At 31.6% G+C, this 25,774-nt stretch overlaps 4 protein-coding genes and 1 pseudogene across 8 annotated transcripts; 1 reads left to right on the top strand and 4 right to left on the bottom strand.

Moving 5' to 3' along the window:
* Positions 1-130: 130 nt before the first annotated feature.
* Positions 131-3,735, bottom strand: LOC107624773 (uncharacterized). Of its 5 annotated transcripts, none has more exons than XR_015905413.1 (6): positions 3,602-3,735; positions 1,677-1,840; positions 1,350-1,501; positions 1,119-1,232; positions 472-554; positions 131-376 (listed from the first exon to the last, which is right to left on the bottom strand). XR_015905413.1 is itself a non-coding variant. In XM_088506274.1 (4 exons), exons 2-4 carry the CDS (start codon positions 1,747-1,749, stop codon positions 1,215-1,217), a joined length of 243 nt encoding a protein of 80 aa, XP_088362400.1. In that variant the 5' UTR covers positions 1,750-1,840; positions 3,602-3,734; the 3' UTR covers positions 1,056-1,214. The 5 variants fall into 5 exon arrangements, 1 of the variants encoding a protein (XP_088362400.1); XR_015905414.1 differs by having other exon boundaries at positions 472-536; XR_015905412.1 differs by having other exon boundaries at positions 131-606.
* LOC148572973 (E3 ubiquitin-protein ligase RSL1-like) lies at positions 3,623-4,131 on the bottom strand. The gene is made up of 2 exons (XM_088505606.1): positions 4,094-4,131; positions 3,623-4,040 (listed from the first exon to the last, which is right to left on the bottom strand). Exons 1-2 carry the CDS (start codon positions 4,129-4,131, stop codon positions 3,623-3,625), a joined length of 456 nt encoding a protein of 151 aa, XP_088361732.1.
* A 6,787-nt stretch (positions 4,132-10,918) lies between these two features.
* Positions 10,919-12,292, top strand: LOC148572972 (uncharacterized). Its single transcript, XM_088505605.1, has 3 exons — positions 10,919-11,386; positions 11,616-11,972; positions 12,050-12,292. The coding sequence occupies exons 1-3, from the start codon at positions 10,919-10,921 to the stop codon at positions 12,290-12,292; spliced, it is 1,068 nt and encodes a 355-aa protein (XP_088361731.1).
* A 637-nt stretch (positions 12,293-12,929) lies between these two features.
* On the bottom strand, positions 12,930-13,405 carry LOC148572971 (uncharacterized). The gene is made up of 2 exons (XM_088505604.1): positions 13,256-13,405; positions 12,930-13,175 (listed from the first exon to the last, which is right to left on the bottom strand). Exons 1-2 carry the CDS (start codon positions 13,403-13,405, stop codon positions 12,930-12,932), a joined length of 396 nt encoding a protein of 131 aa, XP_088361730.1.
* A 9,891-nt stretch (positions 13,406-23,296) lies between these two features.
* LOC107626740 (E3 ubiquitin-protein ligase RSL1-like) lies at positions 23,297-25,452 on the bottom strand (annotated as a pseudogene).
* Positions 25,453-25,774: the final 322 nt, after the last annotated feature.

Below are 25,774 nucleotides of genomic sequence, written 5' to 3'. Positions count from 1 at the left end.
AACCTAATTGAAAGTTTTTAAAAGTTTTTAATAATCTAGTATAGAGATTCAGTTATAAACTTTTTAACTATAAAGACCTAATTAAAATTTTAATAAAATAATTAAACCTTATTTTTACGTTCTTATGACATTTTTTTATCCTTTTTAAAAAGTTTTTATTCTTCCTTACCCTATATGCTGCACTACTATAGTTCCAAATATAAACTAGCAACCACTGATTGTGATTGTGAACAAGTTATGGATATCATAAACATTTAACAGGTCCAACTAAAGCAAGTGCTTCCTTAAGAGCCATCAAAAGGTGTTGAGGATGATCCTCTATTCTAGCAGCTCCACCATATTCAGATTGCATTGATCTCAATGCTCTACCAACAATCTAAGCAAACATAGAATCATCATTTGATAAATTGCCATGTACAAGTTGGATCTATAAGGAAGTAAACAAAGAACGGAAAGTAAACACCATGTTACCTTCCGTGCATATCCTCCGTAAGCTATGCCGCCGATTAAGGCGTCTGGCGAATTCTACGAATCGACTGCAGAAGTTTCATCATCTGAGAACTCATAGGACTAGTTAATAACAAAGAAGGCTCGTTTCGCGACTCACTGAGAAAGGAGTAACGAGAATATTCAAAATGTTGTCATCAACATTACCAGTAATAGATGTTGTTTGAAATAGTTCTTTTTTTCTCAATCCATCAATCCTCGTTATAATAGCCGTAAATTATAAATATGCAACTGATTACAAAGAGACGTTGAAAATGTACTACAGTCTCCGGTAATTAGACAATTTACGAACATGAAAGGATCGTGTTATAAATTTATAATAGAAAAACACAGATTATGCCGTAACAGGATTTAGCCTTATCCATGTCAAGCTATCAACTATGTTCCCGTGTCTCTTTGTTTACTCATAACATGACCTTCTCCTAAAAATTATGCCGACTCATATTCCATAATTAGATCTGATTAATTGGTAGGGTAATTACTAATTAATTAGACAAATAACCACAGAAGTTCATCATAGATGAAACCAAAACCAAGAGAGACAAAACTTTTCTCCAGAAACAATATGTGAATTTCATCAATGGAAAAAGTTAATGGTGGCAAACACTTACATTATTGACAAGTATTATAATCAGTACACTGTTGTATTCCAAAATAACACAGCATGCTAAAAATAATCATCAATCAGGGTTACAGAACTCATTCGATTAGAAGCAGCCGCCCAACTGCCACAAGATAAGAAAGTTTAATTATAAATAATTCCACAGCCAAAATATTCATCTCACAAAAGATGGACCAAGAAAGTGCATTCTGTAATGCGAAGAGGAATTACAAATACATACCAAAATGGCCTCAATCTCTTCTTTGGAAACAGGAGTTCTCTTTGGTTGAAGAGAGGCTTTCCCAGCAGCTGGTGCCGAAGCGTTTGAACCGGAAAAGAATGCTAAACCAGCGTCGCCTGTTTGATTCAAACCTTGAGCTGCGGATGCAGATCCTGCATTGAAAATTTGATAACAAACAAACCGCAAATTCATTTCCTCATCTGAAATTTCCAATTCTAATGTGAATTAAATTGTAGAATCACTAAGCTAATGTTGTGTGATAAGCGGAAAGTGTGCCCTAAATCAGTAAATTGTGTCATGAAAGGGAAAGAGAAAGAGAGGATTTACCTGAGGATTTAGGATGCCTCTGCGGGAATTTGATGCGAGGGATTCGTTTCATAGCGTGAGATGCTCCACCCATCGTCGTTGACTCGTTGATGCTTTCGTTTTTTCCTTTCCCTTTTTCCCTCTCAGGATGCAATTGTACGCTTTCGCTTTGAAGACGAAGACGACTGAAATATTAACAAAAATTTCATAAAACTTATTTAATTTTGTACTATTTATTTTTATTAGATTTAATTACTCTTTTAGTCCTATAGTTTCGTAAAATTTTCAATTAGGTCCGTATACTTTTTTTTTTTAACTGAGTTCCTACACTAAATTTTTTTTCAATTAAGTCCTTCTTAGTAGTAATTACTAATTAGCTTAATTTTATAGGAACCGAACTAAAAAAAATAAATTGGTATAAAGACCTAAATAAAAGGAAAAAAAAAGTGTAGAGAGCAATTAAAAAAAAATTCGGTACAAAGACCAATTACAAAGAAAAAAAGTACCGAGATTTAATTAAAAATTTGGCAAAACTATAAGGACCAACAAAGTAATTAAACCTTTTTATTATAATATTTTTACTTTAAATAGATGACGAATGATAATATTATGATAAATACTTTTGAAAATAAACTTGATCAAATTAAAAATCATTTCTAAAATTTCTCAGAATCAAATATAAAAATATTACGACACGTGAATATTTATAATTTTATTAAAATATATAAATCCCATAATCTAAATAATATGAAAACCTAAATGATTGTTAGGTCTGTAAGTGTGTGTTTGGATTATAGTTTGCAAATGGGAGTTTGTATAAAATTGATTTTGCAAACTTGATTTTGATAAAAAGTAAGTTTGTGTTAAAGTGATTTATATTTGGCAATTTTTATATCAAAATGGATTATAGTAAAATAAATGTTGTTTGGATTATACTACTCAAAATCACTTTTAGATAAAAAATTACTAAAATAGACACCAACTTAAATAATTTTTGTATATTATCTTATCATTTTAATTTAGATATTTGAATAGATCTTATTAATTAATTCTATAATAAAATTAATATTTATACACTAAAATAAAAATAATATATAAAAATTAACAAAATATATTTTTAATTAAAACTAACAAAATATAAATTTTAGAAAGTACTAAGAATAATAAAAAAAATTAAATATTGATCTTGGTAGTAATTGAAATAAATCAAAAAAAAATTTATGTTATTTTTTTATATAGTATATTTTTAATACTCTTAATACTCTTTTTTAATATGCTATAATTTATTATTATTATTATTTGCAATTAATTTTTTGTTTAATTTATTTTACCTAATAGAATCAATAAATCATATTATAAAAAGATAATAAAAATAATACAAAAAATTACAATTATAAAAGTGTATAATATCGAATAAATAATTAATAAAAAAATAATAAATAATAGAAAAAAAGAGTTCATGTAAACAAAAATAATAAGAATTTCATAAATAATATAATAACATGCATAAAGGATAAAGTTGGTAAAAGATAAATAAAGATAGAGTATTGATGGCTAAAAGCCCGTTGGTGAAACGCAGAAGCTCAAAATTGTAGCTTCTTGTAAACGTGATTTTGAGAGTAAAATCACTTCTACGTTCATGGATCAAAAGTTTGCCAAACAAAAAATTGAAGCTTTCAAGAAAGCTAAACGTGCTTCTTCTCTTGCAACATGTTTGCCAAACACACCCTAAATATATTTTAAAACTTTTAATATTCTTAATTTTACCTTTTCAAAATGTTTAAAATAAAATAACATGATCAAAACTATTGTTTCCTTTTTTTTCCCTGAAAATTATTGTTTTCTAATTAATAGAATCAACAATTTTTTTTTGTTTTTCATAATATTTTTTAATTTGACCGGCTAAAAATTTATTTCGCATATCAAAATTCTATTTAAAAATTTACCCTGACCAATTGGTTGACGCATCATAAGGGAGGATTAAAATTATTATCAAAACTATTGCGTGCTTGTGCTTCCTGTTGCCTTCTTGTGATTCTTTGGGCCTCTGCAAGATTCATCACCATAAGATCTTCCTTCTCTCTTTCATTTTCATTCAAACTCATAAACTGACCACATTTCATTCCACCATGCCATGCAACTTTACACTGTGCACAGAACAATCTATGACAATGTGGACACTCGGGACAAGTCACAACTTCATTCCCATCATCATTCACCAACATTGCTGAACAATCCTTGAAAGGGCAATAGAATTTCTTTGATGTTGCAAGAACAAGATTCTCACAAAGTGCATTCTCCCATCTTTCAAACACTTCCTTTGGAATTATTGATACGCAATTCTGAGGCTCCAATATTCCTTTGCATTTTGGTTCAGGACATTTCCTTTACATTGTAACCACCCTTATTAGACATCTCATTTGTAGTTGTATGTCAACTCCAGAACAGCATTTTCATCTTCTGGGCCATAACCCATGATTGCTATGGTATACTGCCAAAAAGGGAAGAAGAGAAGCCATTAAAATATCAGAGTGAAGCAAACACAGAACAGGTTGATTCAAGAGCAACATTGAACCTTACAACAGCTTAGCATTCAAAAGCACAATAAACATAAATAAGTAATTGATCCAAAAAGAAAATAAGATACAAGACTATAAACCAACATGAAATTGCATAAGATTCGATGGATCGACTAAGATCACCCACTCGAAGCATTAAAGGTTCGTGAGAGAGAACCCTTTCCAGAAGTTCAAATTTATAACCATCAGGATCTTCAATGAATGCAATTATTATTATCTCTTACAATGTCCACTATGCTTGAAATCTAGTAACAAATGAGATGACATCATCATAAAGATTGGCCAAAAGACAATAGAGAGGATAATCAAATTATTAATCAAAACAATCAAATTATTATGCAAAGATGTTTATAAAAATCACAGCACATGGTAGTTGACACAAAAGTTAGGCAAACTTACATCACCAAAATGGCCAAATCCATTTCCAATGTCATAAATCTGAAAGAGAGAGAGTTGCACTGGAGCAAGCTCCTAGTGATTTTGGATTGCACAATAAGGATGTTGAACATTTTAAATCAGACAGATTAATTAGAAGATTAGATAATATGATTTTTCACCAAGACATGAATGCCATGTATGAGATTATTGTATTCCAGTCTCACCAAATTTTGAAAGGGATTCAACAAGGTCATAGAGAGCCTTGTAAATATCAAAGATCAGGAAGTTGCTTTTGGAGATTTTTTGCAGCTGAGTTGATTTTCTTGTTAAATCCTTGGGCATCATTGTTGATTCTCGAGACACAACCGTTCTCATGGAATCCGAACAAGGTTCTTGCAGCAAGTAGGCAACCCAATGGTGGAAGGGAAGTCACTCCAATTTTTTATTAATTAAGTCTAATCAAATTAGTCTAATATAACAAAAATCAGTTAGTTATGACTAGCATTATTCTAAGTCTTATTGTTTAACATGAATGAACTTGTTCATAAAAAAACCTTAAATGTGTAACAATACTCTTATCTAAGATAGATTCTTCCGTTCTTAAAATTTAAATAAAGACAAAAAAGATTTAGCTAACAAATCACTAACAAATTGTAGTCAAGGTTCAATCACTAACAAATTCAAGATTCAATCACTAAAAAATTCAACTCAGTGGTGATTTTCAACAACAAAAAGATTTAGCTAAGTAATTATTTGAGTAAAACAGCAACAAAATCAAAGTTCAGTAACGATAATTAGGAACCAATTCATCTCAATGATGAGTCTCAGCAACAAAAAAATCTATCTCAGTGATATTTTCAACAACAAATTATGGATGGTTCAGTGATAATCAGTAACAAATTCACGTCGGTGATTATTTTCAGCAACAAAAAGAGTAGTTCAGTGATATTTTCAGCAGCAAAATCAAACCCAGCAACAAAACAGGAAAGGAAAGAACAGGGGAATTTGTTGGGACTCACCAAATCGGGACCAGCTTCTGGTTGCGCTAAGCAAGCTGACGGCGAGAGTTGCTGACAGCGAGGAGGAAGCCCCGGGACCTGCTGCTTCTGCCGCCGGCAACGACGAGCGCAACGAAGGCGCGGGACTGACTGCGAGACGGTGACGAGACAGGGAGAGACGATGACGACCAGTCCCGGGATCTGCTGCTTCTGCCGTCGGTGACGACGATGGCAGGGAAGGCGAGCGAGCGACCGAGACTGAGTGGGAGACCAGAGACCGTGAGAGAGACCGGATCCGAGAGAGCAACGACGAGCTTGAGTGCCAGTCCGGAGACAGTGAGGGAGACCGGAGACGAGAGAAGGAGAGAACTTGAGTGCGAGAGCAATGAGCCACAGCGACAGAGATGAGAGAGCTCGAGAGCTTCAGTGAAGAGTGACGTTGAGGGAGGAGAAGGTAGGGTTTAGGATTGCTGAACGACGTCGTATCAGCAATTTAAAAAAAAAATTAAGCATGATCCGGTTCGGTTTATGTGAACCAAACAGAGTTAAACAGAATTTTCGCGCTTCACTTTTTAAAATAAGCTTCACTTTTTAAAATAAAATTCAAACTTTAGACGATCCAAATTCTTTATGCGAGTATTCCTCATTCGAAAAAGTAGAAAAATATGACTTATCTCTTTTTTAAAAATTATTTTATCACTCCTATTAAAAAAAATTGACTTCAAAATAAAAAAGACTATGACTTATACAAATGAAAAACTATAAGCTTAAAAAAAATAAAAAACCCATAAAATTCATAACTCATATATGAAATAAAAAAACTAAATTCATAATATCTTCTTGAAAATTAACCATAACCTATGCAAATTCTAATAAACATTCCTACCACGTTTTTTATTCTTCTTTTTTTTGTCGACTATATTTTCATAATCAACATCATCATCATCCGATTCAATTACTATTGTAGCATCTTCTTTGACATCGTTATTCTCTTCATCATCAGCAACATGAATAGGATTCTTGTCTAATTGTTTATCCAAAATTGGAGTGTTACAATCTTTAATCACTTTCTGCCATCTCTTGAACACTTCAAATGGAAGAAGAGAGCAAAAATATTCAGGTCCATACTTAACCTTGCATTTTGGATCAGGACAAGGCACCATGATGATATTGTCCCTGAGACATGAAGCAACGTATTCATGCATGCAAAACCTACAAAAATTATGGCCACATTTTAGAGTCTTAAACATCTCCCACGATGCCTTGAAATCACAGCATCTTCCACAAAAGGGTAGCTCTACGCCATTCTTCTGTGGTTTCATCATTTCAACTTTTGGATCTTCATTATTAGTATTGTGATTATTGCCGTCAATACTTAATGCCATTCTTGACCTTGATGCGAAAAATTGGAATTAAAAAAATCAACTCAGATTTGTGGAGTAGTCACCTCACTCCTCTATTGCAGATGAAAAATATTGTAAGGAACAAAAAATGATTCAAGAATTGAAGAAGAGAGAGTGCCTATACAAGAACTAAACTAAGAAAGAAAATAACCCACTTGAGTAATTGTTATGTTATATATATACACACATCCATAATCATATTTATTTTCTAAGATATAAGATAGATTTTACCATCCTAAAGTTCAAATAAAAATAAAAAGATTTAGATTTAGATAACAAAAAAAAAAATTAGATATATTAACACAAAAAAAATTTAGATAACTGTTTTCTAATTAATTTTTAAAGGATGATTATGAATACATTGTTTCATAAAAAATAAAACCGGTTCAAAAAGATAAAACATATTATTATCAATTAAAAAAAATATTTGAATATAAATATATTTTTTAATTAGTTACAAATATCGTTATAAATTTTTAAAATACCGTATCAATCAAATAAATTAAATAAACAAGTATAATTTAATAAAAATATAATATTTATCTCATAAGATTTTTAAAAAAATTAAAAATTAAATTAAGACTAATTTAAATAAGTTTATAAATAATTTTTTTAACTTATAAAAAAAATAAGTTATTAAAATAAATTATTTGCATTTTAATTTTATCGGATTACAATATCTCAAAATTACATACGCAAATACAATTTTTACATTATTATAGAAATCGTGATAAAAGATCACCAAATTAGGTTCATATTTAAATTGCTAGAGAGATACAGTGATTTACGTTTAAACACAATAAAAAAAAAACTGCGACACCTCTCCAATAATTTTTTTACGAATTCCAAAAATACATAAATTGTGATAGGAGTATAGCGATTTATGCTTGAGTCAGACAAGTTAGTTAATTAGTTGATCCATACGAATAAGAAGAGGGAGATACCATGGGAGCTTCTGAGGGAGCACGGACTGAAACACGGGCTTTTCTTATGGTGGCTTCAGAAGAGGATTGGTCCATGGTGGAGTTGGGTTTCTGGAGCTTGTTGGGAACGGGACTCCAAGCTTGTGATTGTGAATCTGGACGGTCTTCCCTCTCGTTCTTTCCTGATTCCAACTTGGGCGTGAGGTGTGCTGGATCGTGTTCTTTCATCGGAAGAAGAATCTGATGCTTGAAGCTTGATCGTTTCCTGAATCAAGCAACTGTCTGGCTTCCCCTCCCCCTACTACTTTTCCTTCAACAACCTCATTATCTACTTGTTATTGTTGCTGTATGAGATCATATAATTAACACATAATTATTATTACCACATAATTAATTATCTTAATTAAATGGGAAAAAAACTATGTTAGTTAATTAATTAATTACATAAACTTTGGTGACAGAAGGCATATCATCATGGTGAGGAATCTCCTTCTTGACGGAGATGTTGGGCTTAACATGCTGCTGCTCTTGTGCCTTTTTCCTGTTATCGGAGAAGAAGTCAACAACCACCTTGCTGTTACTGTCATCGTTGTTATGATCATTGGCGGGGCGAGTAAGGTTGACGGAAGCAGCAGCGGCGGAAGAAGAATGAAAGAATGGGATGGTTGGAGACTCCATACCTAGTTGCGGTTTATGCATTTTTGTAGTTTGTAAAGAAATTGCGGCAGGGGTGTGGCGATTTCTTTTTTATTATGTTTAAATGACATGTCAAGAAACTATTCATCTCAAAAGCTGACCAAAAAATATAATACTAATGGTTATATTTTTAGAATAAATCTCTATTGTACATATTGTACAAAATTTTCATTAGCTTCCTATACTCGTAAATCATTATATCCCTGTGGCGATTTATGTGTGAACCTAATTCGCTAATTTTTTATTGTGATTTTTATAAAAATATAAAAATTGTATTGGCGTATATAATCTTAAAATGTTGTAATTCGATAAAATTAAAATATAAATAATTTATTTTAAAAAATTGTCCTTATAAAAAGATAAAGTATAACTTTTTAAAAAGTTATTTAATTGTTTATAGAAAAATTTAAAAAAAATTATTAATTTTTTTTAAAATTTTTTTAAATAAATAATTTTAAAACTAAAAAATTAAATATAAAATAATTTATTTACAAATTATTTTTAATATAAATATTTATTATTTAAGTTATTTTTTTTTTAAATTTAATTAAGTTGTTTGTTGGGTTTTAGTTAGATAACATATAAGTACTTAAAAGGGTTAAGTACTGAAATCGTCCCTAAGGTAAGTGGCGAAAATCAAATTCGTCCTCGACGTTTTTTTGCTATTAAAATCATCCCGAATGTTCAGAAACACTTTAAAATCATCCTGAAGCGCATTAAAAAAATTTTAATTCCAATTTTGCCCCTGGCCCAATTGACGCATGGGGTTATATTCCCGCGAAAGATGTTCCTTCTATGAGTAACGTTAACCCAAGGAAAACTGATCCTTCACCTTCAATGATGCCCTAACAGTGTGATAGCTCCATTGAAGTAGAATCGTCACTGCATTTGCATTGCGTGGGAAAGACTGGGAGACGAGCTCATTCTCGTGTCAGCCATCTCGAATCAGGTATGTGTGCCGCATTTGTTTCGGTTTTTTTCAGCTTGGACTACATAATCAGTCATGGGTATTCGTTAGTTTACAAATGGGATTTGGGTGCGATTTTTGTTTGCAGGGTTTAGGTGATGGGAACCTTTAACCTGACTGTGTACCATGGTGGTAGATTTGGATATGACAATGGTACATTGGAGTATATAGGTGGAGAAAGGACAGTGATCGAAGATATCGATATGGATTGCTGGTCTCTTTTTGAGGCATATGCTGAGGTAGGACAGTTTGGGTACACAAAGGAGAACATTGCAGGTTTTTGGTATAAGGACCCAAATTCTAAATGGTTAGAGAAGGATCTGAAGTTATTTGAGGGAGACAGAGATGCCATTGAGATGTGTAAAATAGCGGGAAAAAGGGGTCACGTTGAGCTATATGTGGTCCATAAGGTTGATGATGTTGAAGAATTTCCTGAGGTAGGGTTTCTTGATGTTGGAGGCCAGAGTGAACTTAATCAGGAGGTGGAGAGGGGCAATGATGAAGAGGTACATAATGAGAAGCAGTTGGTGATATTTCAGGGTGAACTGGGTTAGGAGGGGGAAATGGACAATGTGGAGAAGGTTGATGAGGGAGATAAGTATGTTGAGGAGCAGGGCAAATCGAACAGTGACGACGATAGCGATGATGAGGATTTTATTCCATCTGCTGATGAGGTTGACAGTGCAGATGATGTTGTGTTTACTGACAGCGAAGAGGAGTACGATGATGAGAGTGAATTTGATGAAGTAGGAGGTGGGACTGATGGTGATCGGGTTGATAAAGGAAAAGGGGTAGCAAGAGGTGATTTCAGTGATGATGAAGGGTTCAATAGTGATGAAGTTGATTTGGAATATGAAGTTGGTGGTGGTTCGAAGAAAGAGGACAGTGAGGATGATGATAACCATGAAGCTAGTCGGTATCCAATACATAGGGATGTGAAAGACATGACAACTTACAAATGGGAAGTTGGAACTGTATATGCTTCAAGGGAGGAATTCAAGGACACTGTGACAGCTTATGCAGTGCAAACAAGAAAGGGACTTAGGTATGCAAAGCTGGACTTGGTGAGAGTGAGGGCTGTTTGTCAAGAGGGGTGTCCGTTTTGGTTGTACGCAGCAAAAATGAGTGAGAAAGAGACTTGGCAACTCAGGTCAATGAATCTTAAGCATACCTGTGGCCAGTCACACAGGGTAGGGATACTCCATACTGGTTGGCTGAGTAGGGTTTTTAGGAAGAAAGTGCAAGGTAACCCTAAGGTGAAGATAAATGATCTGGTCAACAAGGCTCAAAGGAAATGAAATTTGACAGTGACAACTTCGATGGCAGGTAGGTCTAGACAAGCTGCATTGGAGGAGATTCAGGGAGCTTACCTAGAGCAGTATAAAAGGATCGCTGACTACTGCTCGGAGCTGCTACGGGCTAATCCAGGGTCATCAGTCACACTCAAGGTCCAGCGGTCCCCTGATTTCGAGGTTGAGGACCAGCAGCAGAGGTTAAACAATTATTGCATCTTTCAAAGGGTATATGTGTGTCTAGCTGCTTGTAAGAAGAGCTTCCTGCAGTGTAGAAAGTTTCTGGGATTGGATGTGTGTTTTCTAAAGACACCTCAAGGAGGGCAGTTGTTGACAGCCGTTGGGTGGGATCCTAATGATCAAATGCTTCCTATAGCGTACGCTGTTGTGGAGGCAGAGACCAAAGACACCTGGAAGTGGTTTCTCAGGTTGTTAATTGATGATTTTGGAGTAGACATCATTGGAAAAACAACCTTCATGTCTGATCAGCAGAAAGTAAATTGATTGATAAATAAATTGTTTGATTAGATAAATATGTTCCTTGCTAAATAAGTTGATTGATAAATATGTTGCTTGCTACATATATTGATTGATAAATATGTTGCTTGCTAAACATGTTGCCTTCTAAATAATGTAAGTTGATTGACTGATTAGATTGGTTACTAAATACATTGAATATTGATTACATTGTTTGAAAAATAATGGGATTTACCTGCTATCTTAGGGACTCTTGCCTGCATTCGATGAAGTCATCCCTGGAGTAGATCATAGGTTCTGTGTCCGCCATCTTTACAGCAACTTCAGGAAGAAATTTTCTGGCCTACACTTGAAACAGCTGATGTGGAGGTCTGCAAAGGCTACACATTGGAAGGAATGGGAGAAAGAGATGCAAATCATCAGGACCATCAATGTGGATGCACACAGACATCTGAATGCTATTCCTCCAAGATTTTGGAGCAGATCCAGGTTTAATTTTCACCCTAAATGTGACACTATTGTAAACAACATGTGTGAGAGCTTTAATGGTGCAATAGTAGAGTCTAGGGAGAAACCTATAGTGACAATATTGGAGGACATCAGGGTTTATTTGATGACTAGGTGGGCTGTTAATAGAGAAAGAATTAAAAACTTTAATGGTACACTTCTACCTCGAATTAGGATGAAACTAGAGAGGAGAGGCAGATCAGCCCCAACCAGCCACTACAACATCCAAGCCCAACTCAACCCAATCTGGGTCCAGGCCCACATCATCCTCAACTAGGCCCAAGACAAAGCCCACCAGAAGCAAGACACAGCAACCACCACCACCAAAGGAGATGGGTGCAGCCTGCTCCAGCCAAGCAGCCAGGACTGTCTCCTTCAGCCACAAATTCCCACTTCATGTTTCTCCAAGAAAGCTGAGACTCATGGCAAAACTTCCTCCAAGACTTTGGGAAAAACTTTAGACTATTGTGAAGATTTGTGTTCTGTGCTGTTATTAATGTACTTTTGATTAAACAACCTCAATGTGTGTGACACTTGTTTTGGTTTGTTTGAAACTTATATTTAATGGTTTGTAATTGAACTCTCTTAGTGAGCAACAGTCTTGCTCTATGTTTCTAGATATCCTAGGAATCCAGCTTTTGTTGTTGTTTCCTTAGCCTACAGACTATATTTTGTTATGTGTCCATGTAATGGAAATCATGGTGACTGAAGTTTCCACCTTTTGGTGTTATATTGCTATGCTTATTAATCAATTACCCAAAATTGTCTTCTGGCTAGTATTATTCTGCATCTGTTTAATCAATTTCCATCTTTAGGTTCATATGCTGTAAAGTTCATTAACACAACTCATCAATCAAAAATTGCAGACTAACATGAAAAAATTATTCTCCAATTAATTGTCAAATTACAAGGACATCATTCCACTCACATAGTTAATCACCTAAACCCTAAACCAAACCCACATGTTCATTCAACACCCAGTAACACTCAATTTACATTACTCAGACCCAATCAAACAAATACAAACTGCATCATAAATTCTCCCCTAATTTCATTAACCATACTTCAATGGCATCACACATGCAACCCCCTGTCTCTGACTAAACCAAATCTGCCACAAGAAGCAAAATAGGACTGCCCACCCAAAAATTCCTAACCCTGCAGCAACCTTGAACTTCCACTCAACGTCCCTCACTTTTGCTTTCATGGCCGCAACTTTTCTCTTCATCCTTGCAACATGAGGATCGTCACTGTCTGCTTCTGGGTCTGCCCATCGGAAGAAATCACACTCCTCCTGGATCTGCAGCAACCCACTAGAGTCAGTGCCCAGAACGAACAACACATTGCCATCACCCACCTACAGAAACTTAAATCACTGACCTCATAGTAGACACACCCCCAAAATCGTCGCCCAGGGTTGTTCCTCGTTCCAGAAACTCTAAGCACGGGTCTCTCCCCATGCCGACACACAAGCTCCCTTTTCGGCGCAGATGATCTACTCTGACACGACCGTGAGCTCTCGGCAGCCATGGCTTCACTCACCTCCGCAAGCCCTATCTCCTGCACTGCTTCTTTGGTTGGGGATTACAGCTCTGATTTAATCCCAACCCAACCCTCCCCAAACAACCATTTAATATAAATATATAAATAAACAAATTAATTTATTTTATTCATTAAAAGCTGCAACAGACACTTAACTGCTACAAGGGCAAAACTGTCCAAAATTTTTGTTTTAAGCAGCGAAGGATGATTTTAAAGTGTTTCTGAACGTTCGGGATGATTTTAATAGCAAAAAAATGTCGGGGACGAATTTGATTTTCGCCACTTATCTTAGGGACGATTTCAGTACTTAACCCTACTTAAAACGAACAAAATTAGCATGCATTACAGCTATACAACAAATTTTAACTAATGAAAATAGTTAATCTGCCACCTGCAATCTAAATTGTTGAGAACTATTAAAATTTCTAGTAGAAGTGATGGCCACACCTACAAAATAAGAAATTTAAAAAATTAAATCAAAATATAATAAAATAAAACTAAATTAATTTGCAAATTAAAATTAATTTAAATAAAAAAGATAGTACTAATTAGATACTATACGGTTAATTAGTCCAATTCAAATTATGAAATATAAGATTATGCTAGCTGTTATGAGAAACATGAGTTGAGTTCAAATTTAAAAAATAAAACCGTAATTAATCAAGAGTTCAATTAGTAATCAGCTTCTATCCCACTTCCATCCTCCAAATAGCCATTTTTTTTATAAATTATATATTTTTAACTTTAAATTTATAAATCTTATATCCTAAGACTAAAGAATAAATCCTAAAAAAAAAAAAGTTTAAAACATAATTTAACCATCCAAAATAATTAATATTAACTAATTAAAATTTTAACTTCCTATGCTTATTCTTAAAAGAAACAATGCCATCATTTTTTTATTAGGAATGCTCAATCGACAAATTACGAACATAAACATAATTAAAAGAAACAAAATAAAAAATAAATAAAGAAACATTAACATTAAAAATTTGTACCGAAAAAGAGCATTTTTCTAATTAATTAAATCTCTAATCAATAAGATAAAAAGACTTGGCTGTTATTACAATCAAACAAGTTCACATTAAAAAAATCTTTTATCTAATTGTTCATTAGAAATGATAGGTTTAATTATTCTGTTAGTCTCTATAGTTTTACGAAATTTTTAATTAGGTCCCTATACTTTTTTTCCTTTTAATTGAGTCCTTTGCACCAAATTTTTTTTAATTGGGTCCCTACACTTTTTTTTCCTTTTATTTAGGTCCCTATACCAATTCTTTTTTTTTAGTTGGGTCCCTATAAAATTAAGCTAATTACTACTAAGAGGGACTTAATTGAAAAAAAAAATTTAGTGTAGAGATCCAATTAAAAAGAAAAAAGTATAGGGACCTAATTGAAGGACTAACAGAGTAATTAAACCGAAATGATATTATAATGATAATTAGTCAACTTTAAATTATAAAGATAAATTATGATGATACAAGAAACATAAACTGAAAAACAGAATCATAATTTTTCATTAAGAATTGATCGATCAATAAATTGTGAACATAAACATAATTAAAAGAAATAGAGCCATAAAAAAAGACTAATTGTTCATTAAAAATAAATTAACCAAATCTACAAAAAATGTGTGAACATCCCTCATTCTTTTCAACATAGATTCTGCATTTAGAATACCTTCTCCGTCTCTTTAGTCTTTGCAAGATTCATCACCATAAATCTTCCTTCGCTCTTTTATTTTCATTCAAACTCATAAACTCCCCACATTCCATTCCACCATGCCATGCAACTTTACACTGGGCACAAAACAATCTATGATAATGTGGTGTCTCTCATATTTTTTGATGTCTGATCTAGGTGATTGTTATGTTATATATATAGTTATATACATATCAATAATTATATTTATTATTTAAGAAATAATACTACATATTTAAATTTTTTATTAATCAAGTCTAATTAAATTAGTCTAACATAACAAAAGTCAATCAATTATGATTAATATTATTTCAAGTTTTATTGTTTAATTTGATTAAACTTGGTTCATAAAAAACTTAAATGTGTAATATTACTCTTATCTAAAATAGATTCGATCGTTCCTAAAATTTAAATAAAGATAAGAAAATTTAGATTTAGATTTAGATAACACAAAAAAGATTAGATATATTAATAGTCACTCATGTTTCCTAACTGATTTTTAAAAGTTAGTTATGGATACATTGTATTTAAAAAATAAAAACTAATTCAAAAAGATAAAGCACTATCAATTTAAAGGAGAAAATATTTAAATATAAGAGAAAAGAATAAATCTTTTCTTAATTTTTTGGTTTGTAAATATTTGAATTCCTGATGATATAAAAATACATTTAAGTTCCTAACTTCTTCAAAATCTAAGTCTAATTTGTTCTATTTTAAAAACTCTCCCACGTGTGCATCCGTATAGAACTTCAATGTCCGCATATTAAAAGGTCAAAGATCTATTTATCCTTTTTTCTAAATATAAATATATCCTATTAATTAGTTACAAATATCTTAATCAAATTTTAAAGAATAATACTATATATCCAAGTCATTTTTATGAACTAAGAGTTCGTACTAGTTTGGATTGACTTTTTTAGTGAAAAAGTATTTTTTTAATAAAGTACTTTTATTCAATTTAAAACATATTTGTGTACATCTTTTAAAAAAAAAATACTTCTATTAAAAAAGCAAAAGTAAAAACGTTTTTAATACTTAAAAATTCTTTTTAAAAAGTCTATCTAAATGTGAAATAATTTTTGTCGATTAAATAAGATCTTTTTTAAAAACTTAAAAAAAAAAGTACTTCTTTTAAAAGTCAATCCAAACTGACCCTTTATTTGAGTCAGATTACGTGTGTTTAGTACCATTTTAAAAAAATGTTTTTGACTTTTAGAAAAGTTAATTCAATATATTTTAAAAAGTATAAAAATATGGCTTCTTTCATTTTTAAAAGTTATTTTATCACTCTTATACAAAAAAATTTGGCCTCAAAATAAAAAAGACCATGGCTTATGCAAATGAGAAACAATACTAAGCTTATAAAAAAAATAAAAAAAATTCTAAAATTCATAATTCATATATGAAGTAAAAAAAGCTAAATTCAAAATATCTTTTTAAAAATTGACCACGGCCTATGTAAATTCTAATAAACATTCCTACCCCAATTTTTATTTTTTTATTTTTTTATATATTTTCATAATCAACATCATCATCATTTGATTCAATCACCATTATAGCATCTTCTTTCACATCGCTATTCTCTTCATCATCATCAACATGAATAAGGTTCTTATTCAATTGTTTATCTAAAATTGGAGTATTACAACCTTTGATCACTTTCTGTCATCTCTTGAACACTTCAAGTGAAAGAAGAGAACAAAAATGTTAAGGTCCATACTCAACCTTGCATTTTGAATCATGGTAAGACACAATGACAATATTGTCCCTGAGACATGAAGCAACAAACATCTCCCACAATGACTTGAAATCCCAGTATCTTCCACAAAAAAGTAACTCTATGCCATTGTTATGTGCTTTTATCATCTTAACCTTTGGATCTTCATTGTTAATATTAATTATTGCCATCAATACTTAATGTCATCCTGACTTTGATGCAAAAAGTTGGAATTAAAGAAGTGATTAAAGAAAACAACTCAAGTTTATCGAAAATTTAGATTCTTTAAATTTTGAATTTAATTTTAGAGGGTAAAATATGATCTATCACCATTTATTTTTTAGGTCAAGAGAATATATAAAAAAAAATTCAATGATAAGAGATCAAAAATTCAAAATCGTTTATCGAATAGTCACCTCACTAGTTTGAGGCAGATGTAAAATACCACAAAGGATAAAAAAAAAAGTGATTCAAGAAATGAAGAGAAAGTGACTATACAAGAACTAAACTAAGAAATAAAACAACCTAGATAATTGTTATGTGATATATATACACATCAATCATATTTATTATCTAAGATAGATTCTGCTGGTTCTAAAATTTAAGTAAAGATAAGAAATGTTTAGATTTAGATTAAACAAAAAAAGATTAGATATATTAATAGTCAACAATGTTTGGTAACTAATTTTTTAAGGTTCCGGATCCAATGTTTCGTTTAAGGTTTTTTTTTTCTTTTAAAAAAAAACTGATTCAAAAACATAAAACAGATTATATTATTAATTTAAAAGAAAAAAATTTTAAATATAAATATATCTTATTAATTAGTTACAAATATCTTAATCAAAATTTAAAATACCATATCAAAAAAAATAAATTAAATAACCAAATATGATATATCTGGTGAGATTTAAAAATGACAGAGTCAAATTAGTTAGATAAATAAGTACTTAAAAGAGCATAATTAACAACAAAATCATTATGCATTACAACTTCACAAAAACTTATAACTTCTGAAAATAGTAAAACTGTCACTTGTAATCTAAGTAGTTGATGAACTATTAAAATTCTTAGTGATATCTATTTATGTACAACCATGATACTGATTCCATGGCTTTCCACAAGCATAACAGAATTGATGGCCACACCTACAACACAAGAAATTTAAAAAATTAAATCAAAATATAATAAGATAAAACTTGAGTAACTTGCAAATTAAAATTAATTCAAATAAAAAAGACAGTACTAATTAGATATTATATTCTTAATTAGTCAAGTTCAAATTATGAAATATAAGATTATGCTGTTATAAAAAAAACATGAACTAAGTTCAAATCTAAATAATAAAACCGTAATTAAATCAAGAGTTTAAATCTAAACAGTTTAGACCGTAATTATACTGTTTTATGAATTATATACTTTTAACTTTAAATTCCATTTTTTTGGAACTAAATCTTATATTATAAATCTTATATCCTAAGACTAAAGAATAAATTCTAAAAAAAAAGCTTAAAAAATAATTTAAAATTTAAAATAATTAATATTAACTAATTAGAAAATTAACTTCCTATACTTATTCTTAAAACAAACAACGCCATTATTTTTCATTAGGAATGCTCAATCAACAAATTATAAACATGAACATAACTAAAAGTGCAACATTAACATTATAAGATTGTGCCAAAAAAGAAGACTAATTGTTCATTAGAAATTAATTAACCAAACCTGCAAGAAATGTGTGAACATCCCTGACTTTTTTCAACATAGAATCTGCATTTAGAACACCTTCTCCATCTCTTATCCTTTGCAAGATTCATCACCATAAGATCTTCCTTCTCTCTTTCATTTTCATTCAAACTCATAAACTCACCATATTTAATTCCACCATGCCATGCAACTTTACACTGTGCACAGAACAATCTATGACAATGTGGACACTCGGGACAAGTCACAACTTCATTCCCATCATCATTCACCAACATTGCTGAACAATTCTTGAAAGGGCAATAGAATTTCTTTGATGTTGCAAGAACAAGATTCTCACAAAGTGCATTCTCCCATCTTTCAAACACTTCCTTTGGAATTATTGATATGCAATTCTGAGGCTCCAAGATTCCTTTGCATTTTGGTTCAGGACATTTCCTTTACATTGTAACCGCCCTTATTAGACATCTCATTTGTAGTTGTATGTCAACTCCAGAACAGCATTTTCATCTTCTGGGCCATAACCCATGATTGCTATGGTATACTGCCAAAAAGGGAAGAAGAAAAGCCATTAAAATATCAGAGTGAAGCAAACACAGAACAGGTTGATTCAAGAGCAACATTGAACCTTACAACAGCTTAGCATTCAAAAGCACAATAAACATAAATAAGTAATTGATCCAAAAAGAAAATAAGATACAAGACTATAAACCAACATGAAATTGCATAAGATTCGATGGATCGATTAAGATCACCCACTCGAAGCATTAAAGGTTCGTGAGAGAGAACCCTTTCCAGAAGTTCAAATTTATAACCATCAGGATCTTCAATGAATGCAATTATTATTATCTCTTACAATGTCCACTATGCTTGAAATCTAGTAACAAATGAGATGACATCATCATATAGATTGGCCAAAAGACAATAGAGAGGATAATCAAATTATTAATCAAAACAATCAAATTATTATGCAAAGATGTTTATAAAAATCACAGCACATGGTAGTTGACACAAAAGTTAGGCAAACTTACATCACCAAAATGGCCAAATCCATTTCCAATGTCATAAATCTGAAAGAGAGTTGCACTGCAGCAAGCTCCTAGTGATTTTGGATTGCACAATAAGGATGTTGAACATTTTAAATCAGACAGGTTAATTAGAAGATTAGATAACATGATTTTTCACCAAGACATAAATGCCATGTATGAGATTATTGTATTCCAGTCTTACCAAATTTTGAAGGGGATTCAACAAGGTCATAGAGAGCCTTGTAAATATCAAAGATCAGGAAGTTGCTTTTGGAGATTTTTTGCAGCTGAGTTGATTTTCTTGTTAAATCCTTGGGCATCATTGTTGATTCTTGAGACACAACCGTTCTCATGGAATCCGAACAAGGTTCTTGCAGCAAGTAGGCAACCCAATGGTGGAAGGGAAGTCACTCCAATTTTTTATTAATTAAGTCTAATCAAATTAGTCTAATATAACAAAAATCAGTTAGTTATGACTAGCATTATTCTAAGTCTTATTGTTTAACAAAAAACCTTAAATGTGTAACAATACTCTTCTCTAAGATAGATTCTTCCGTTCTTAAAATTTAAATAAAGACAAAAAAGATTTAGCTAACAAATCACTAACAAATTGTAGTCAAGGTTCAATCACTAACAAATTCAAGATTCAATCACTAACAAATTCAACTCAGTGATGATTTTCAACAACAAAAAGATTTAGCTAAGTAATTATTTGAGTAAAACAGCAACAAAATCAAAGTTCAGTAACGATAATTAGGAACCAATTCATCTCAGTGATGATTCTCAGCAACAAAAAATCTATCTCAGTGATATTTTCAACAACAAATTATGGATGGTTCAGTGATAATCAGTAACAAATTCACGTCGGTGATTATTTTCAGCAACAAAAAGAGTAGTTCAGAGATATTTTCAGCAGCAAAATCAAACACAGCAACAAAACAGAAAAGGAAAGAACAGGGGAATTTGTTGGGACTCACCAAATCGGGACCAGCTTCTGGTTGCGAAGGAAGCTGACGGCGAGAGTTGCTGACAGCGAGGAGGAAGCCCCGGGACCTGCTGCTTCTGCCGCCGGCAACGACGAGCGCAACGAAGGCGTGGGACTGACTGCGAGACGGTGACGAGACAGGGAGAGACGATGACGACCAGTCCCGGGATCTGCTGCTTCTGCCGTCGGTGACGACGAAGGCAGGGAAGGCGAGCGAGCGAGACTGAGTGGGAGACCAGAGACCGTGAGAGAGACCGGAGCCGAGAGAGCAACGATGAGCTTGAGTGCCAGTCCGGAGACAGTGAGGGAGACCGGAGACGAGAGAAGGAGAGAGCTGGGTGCGAGAGCAATGAGCGACAGCGAGAGAGATGAGAGAGCTCGAGAGCTTCAGTGAAGAGTGACGTTGAGGGAGGAGAAGGTAGAGTTTAGGATTGCTGAACGACGTCGTATCAGCCATTTTTAAAAAAAAATTAAGCATGATCCGGTTTGGTTTATGTGAACCAAACAGAGTTAAACTGAATTTTTAAACCGAGTTTAAAGAATAATTTATTAATTAGTTTTTTAGATACAACCAATTAAAATCTGACATATCAATAACTTAAAAAAAAGATGTTTGGAACATTTTTATGGGAGGATTTAAATTTTTTAAAGTTTGAATTTCACTTTAAAGAATAAAATTTAATCTTTCACCATTTATTTTATAGACGAGACTAAGAATAAATATGAAAGAGAAACTAATCAAAGATAGAAGATCACACTTCACTCTCTAAAATAAAATTAAAACTTTAGAGGATCCAAATCCTTTATGGGAGTATTCCCCATTCGAAGAAGTAGAAAAATATGACTTATCTCTTTTTTAAAAGTTATTTTATCACTCCTATTAAAAAAAATTGACTTCAAAATAAAAAAGACCATGACTTGTACAAATGAAAAACTATTAAGCTTAAAAAAAATAAAAAACCCATAAAATTCATAACTCATATATGAAATAAAAAAGCTAAATTTAGAATATCTTCTTGAAAATTGACCATAACCTATGCAAATTCTAATAAACATTCCTACCACGTTTTTTATTCTTCTTTTTTTTGTCGACTATATTTTCATAATCAACATCATCATCATCCGATTCAATTACTATTGTAGCATCTTCTTTGACATCGTTATTCTCTTCATCATCAGCAACATGAATAGGATTCTTATCTAATTGTTTATCCAAAATTGGAGTGTTACAATCTTTAATCACTTTCTGCCATCTCTTGAATACTTCAAATGGAAGAAGAGAGCAAAAGTATTCAAGTCCATACTTAACCTTGCATTTTGGATCAGGACAAGGCACCATGATGATATTGTCCCTGAGACATGAAGCAACGTATTCATGCATGCAAAACCTACAAAAATTATGGCCACATTTTAGAGTCTTAAACATCTCCCACGATGGCTTGAAATCACAGCATCTTCCACAAAAGGGTAGCTCTACGCCATTCTTCTGTGGTTTCATCATTTCAACTTTTGGATCTTCATTATTAGTATTGTGATTATTGCCGTCAATACTTAATACCATTCTTGACCTTGATGCAAAAAATTAGAATTAAAAAAATCAACTCAGATTTGTAGAGTAGTTACTTCACTCCTCTGTTGTAGATGAGAAATATTAAGAAGAATAAAAAGTGATTCAAGAATTGAAGAAGAGAAAGTGCCTATACAAAAGCTAAACTAAGAAAGAAAATACTCACTTGAGTGATTGTTATGTTATATATATACACATCCATAATCATATTTATTTTCGAAGATATAAGATAGATTTTTACTATCCTAAAATTCAAACAAAGATAAAAAGATTTAGATTTAGATAACACAAAAAAAGATTTAGATAACTGTTTTCTAATTGATTTTTAAAGAATGATTATGATGAATACATTGTTTCATAAAAAATAAAAACAGTTCAAAAAGATAAAACATATTATTATCAATTAAAAAAATATTTGAATATAAATATATTTTTTAATTAGTTACAAATATCGTTATAAATTTTTAAAATACCGTATCAATCAAATAAATTAAATAAACAAGTATAATTTAATAAAAATATAATATTTATCTCATAAGATTTTTAAAAAAATTAAAAATTAAATTAAGACTAATTTAAATAAGTTTATAAATAATTTTTTTAACTTATGAAAAAACAAGTTATTAAAATAAATTATTTGCATTTTAATTTTATCAGATTACATTATCTCAAAATTACATACGCAAATACAATTTTTACATTATTATAGAAATCGTGATAAAAGATCACCAAATTAATATCATACTTAAATTGCTAGAGAGATACAGTGATTTACGTTTAAACACAATAAAAAATAAACTGCGACACCCCTCCAGCAATTTTTTTAAAAATTTCAAAAATACATAAATTGTGATAGGAGTATAGCGATTTATGCTTGAGTGAGATAAGTTAGTTAATTAATTGATCCATACGAATAAGAAGAGGGAGATACCATGGGAGCTTCTGAGGGAGCACGGACTGAAACACGGGCTTTTCTTATGGAGGCTTCAGAAGAGGATTGGTCCATGGTGGAGTTGGGTTTCTGGAGCTTGTTGGGAACGGGACTCCAAGCTTGTGATTGTGGATCTGGACTGTCTTCCCTCTCGTTCTTTCCTGATTCCAACTTGGGCATGAGGTGTGCTGGATCGTGTTCTTTCATCGGAAGAAGAATCTGATGCTTGAAGCTTGATCGTTTCCTGAATCAAGCAACTGTCTGGCTTCCCTTCCCCCCTACTACTTTTCCTTCAACAACCTCATCATCTACTTGTTGTTGTTGCTGTTGTTGCATTAATGTAACCGTATGAGATCATATAATTAACACATAATTATTATTACCACATAATTAATTATCTTAATTAAATGGGAAAAAACTATGTTAGTTAATTAATTAATTACATAAATTTTGGTGACAGAAGGCAGATCATCATGGTGAGGAATCTCCTTTTCTTGACGGAGATGTTGGACTTAACATGCTGCTGCTCTTGTGCCTTGTTCCTGTTATCGGAGAAGAAGTTAACAACCACCTTGCTGTTACTGTCATCCTTGTTATGATCATCGGCGGGGCGATTAAGAAATTAAAATTTCTAGTGATATCTATTTATGTACAACCATGGTACTGATTCCATGGCTTTCCACAAGCAGAAGCGATGGCCACACCTACAAAACAAGAAATTAAAAAAATTAAATCAAAATATAATAAAATAAAATTAGAGTAATTTGCAAATTAAAATTAATTCAAATAAAAAAGATAGTACTAACTAGATACTATATTGTTAATTAGTCAAGTTCAAATTATAAAATATAAGATTATGGTGTTATAAGAAACATAAGCTATGTTCAAATCTAAATAATAAAACCATAATTAATCAAGAGTTCAACTAGTAATCAGCTCCCCAAAAAAATAGCCATTTTTTTATGAATTATATATTAACTTTAAATTTCATTTTTTTAGACTAAATCATAAATTATAAATCTTATATCCTAAGACTAAAGAATAAATTCTAAAAAAAAGTTTAAAACATAATTTAACCATATAAAATAATTAACATTAACTAACTAAAAAAAATTAACTTCCCATACTTATTCTTAAAACAAACGCCATCATTTTTCATTAGGAATGCTCAGTCAACAAATTTTGAACATAAACATAACTAAAAGAAATAGAACTGAGAAAAGAGTAACATTAACATTATAAGATTGTGCCAAAAAAAGAGACTAATTGTTCATTAGAAATTAATTAACCAAACCTACAAGAAATGTATGAACATCCCTGATTTTTTTTTAACATAGATTCTGCATTTAGAACACCTTCTCCATCTCTTAGCCTTTGCAAGATTCATCACCATAAGATCTTCCTTCTCTCTTTCATTTTCATTCAAACCCATAAACTCACCACATTCCATTCCACCATGCCATGCAACTTTACACTGTGCACAGAACAATCTATGACAATGTGAACACTCAGAACAAGTCACAACTTCATTCCCATCATCATTCACCAACATTGCTGAACAATCCTTGAAAGGGCAATAGAATTTCTTTGATGTTGCAAGAACAAGATTCTCACAAAGTGCATTTTCCCATCTTTCAAACACCTCCTTTGGAATTATTGACATGCAATTCTGAGGCTCCAATATTCCTCTGCATTTTGGTTCAGGACACTTCACATTTGATATATTCTCTTGAATCTTTGCAGCCACATATTTTGCAATGCATTCATCACAGAATGAGTGGTTACAGTTTTGGTTGATGAAAATCTCTTGGAATGGTTTTGAATCCATGCAAATAGCACACAAGACTACTTGAAGATCATGAAGATAACTATAGTTTTTATTAATCAAGTCTAATTAAATTAGTCTAACATAACAAAAATCAGTTAATTATGACTAGCATTATTTCAAGTTTTATTGTTTAAGTTGATTGAACTTGTTTTATAAAAAAAACTTAAATGTGTAACATTACTCTTAACTAAAGATAGATTCTGCCAGTTCCTAAAATTTAAATGAAGACAAGAAAGATTTAGATTTAAATTTTGATAACACAAAAAAAATTAGATATATTAATAGTCAACCATGTTTTCTATCTGATTTTTAAAGGTTAGTTATGGATACATTGTTTCCGTTAAGTTTTTTCTTTTATTTAAAAAATAAAAACTAATTCAAAAAGATAAAACAGATAATACTATCAATTTAAAGGAGAAAATATTTAAATATAAGAGAAAAGGATAAATCGATCATTGATTTTTTGGTTTGCGGACTTTTAAATTTTTAATGATATAAAAATATATTTAAGTCTCTAACTTCTTCAAAATCTGGACATATTGATCTTGAGCAAGGTTGCGAGAACCGGACCGGTCATCGAACCGGTCAAATGATTGGTTCAATAGTTCAATGGTTCAACCGTGGTTGAACCGATTTAATTAAATATAGAGTGAAATTATAAAAAATTCAATACATAATTTTAAAAAGTTAAATTCAATAATTTTTAAACTAATAAGATTCAAAAATTTAACAATTTCACAAAATGAACAATACATAATTTATCATTAAAAGGTCATAAACAACTTCAAATGACAATATTCAAAACACACATAAATGACAAACGACAAACACAATGTTTTGCAACCAAAAGAAACAATATTCAACAAGCAATACTTCAACTAAACAAAGACACTACTCAT

Source organism: Arachis ipaensis, chromosome B2 (genome assembly GCF_059453495.1).
Source record: "Arachis ipaensis isolate K30076 ecotype BB chromosome B2, ASM5945349v1, whole genome shotgun sequence".
NCBI classification, from domain to species: Eukaryota; Viridiplantae; Streptophyta; class Magnoliopsida; order Fabales; family Fabaceae; genus Arachis; species Arachis ipaensis.
Note: the sequence above shows the minus strand (reverse complement) of the source record. Positions and strands in the feature narration are given on the sequence as shown.

What these genes read in the sequence shown, in the direction of transcription:
- LOC107624773 (XM_088506274.1), bottom strand. Translation starts at nt 1,749, where the DNA reads ATGGGTGGAGCATCTCACGCTATGAAACGAATCCCTCGCATCAAATTC. An exon ending in GAGGCATCCTAAATCCTCAG is followed by an intron (nt 1,502 to 1,676) that starts GTAAATCCTCTC and finishes TTTTCAATGCAG; the next exon opens with GATCTGCATCCGCAGCTCAA.
- LOC148572973 (XM_088505606.1), bottom strand. Translation starts at nt 4,131, where the DNA reads ATGGGTTATGGCCCAGAAGATGAAAATGCTGTTCTGGA. An exon ending in GATGAAAATGCTGTTCTGGA is followed by an intron (nt 4,041 to 4,093) that starts GTTGACATACAA and finishes TACAATGTAAAG; the next exon opens with GAAATGTCCTGAACCAAAAT.
- LOC148572972 (XM_088505605.1), top strand. Translation starts at nt 10,919, where the DNA reads ATGGCAGGTAGGTCTAGACAAGCTGCATTGGAGGAGATTCAGGGAGCT. An exon ending in TCATGTCTGATCAGCAGAAA is followed by an intron (nt 11,387 to 11,615) that starts GTAAATTGATTG and finishes CTGCTATCTTAG; the next exon opens with GGACTCTTGCCTGCATTCGA. An exon ending in CAATATTGGAGGACATCAGG is followed by an intron (nt 11,973 to 12,049) that starts GTTTATTTGATG and finishes ACCTCGAATTAG; the next exon opens with GATGAAACTAGAGAGGAGAG.
- LOC148572971 (XM_088505604.1), bottom strand. Translation starts at nt 13,405, where the DNA reads ATGGCTGCCGAGAGCTCACGGTCGTGTCAGAGTAGATCATCTGCGCCG. An exon ending in GGGGGTGTGTCTACTATGAG is followed by an intron (nt 13,176 to 13,255) that starts GTCAGTGATTTA and finishes GGGTTGCTGCAG; the next exon opens with ATCCAGGAGGAGTGTGATTT.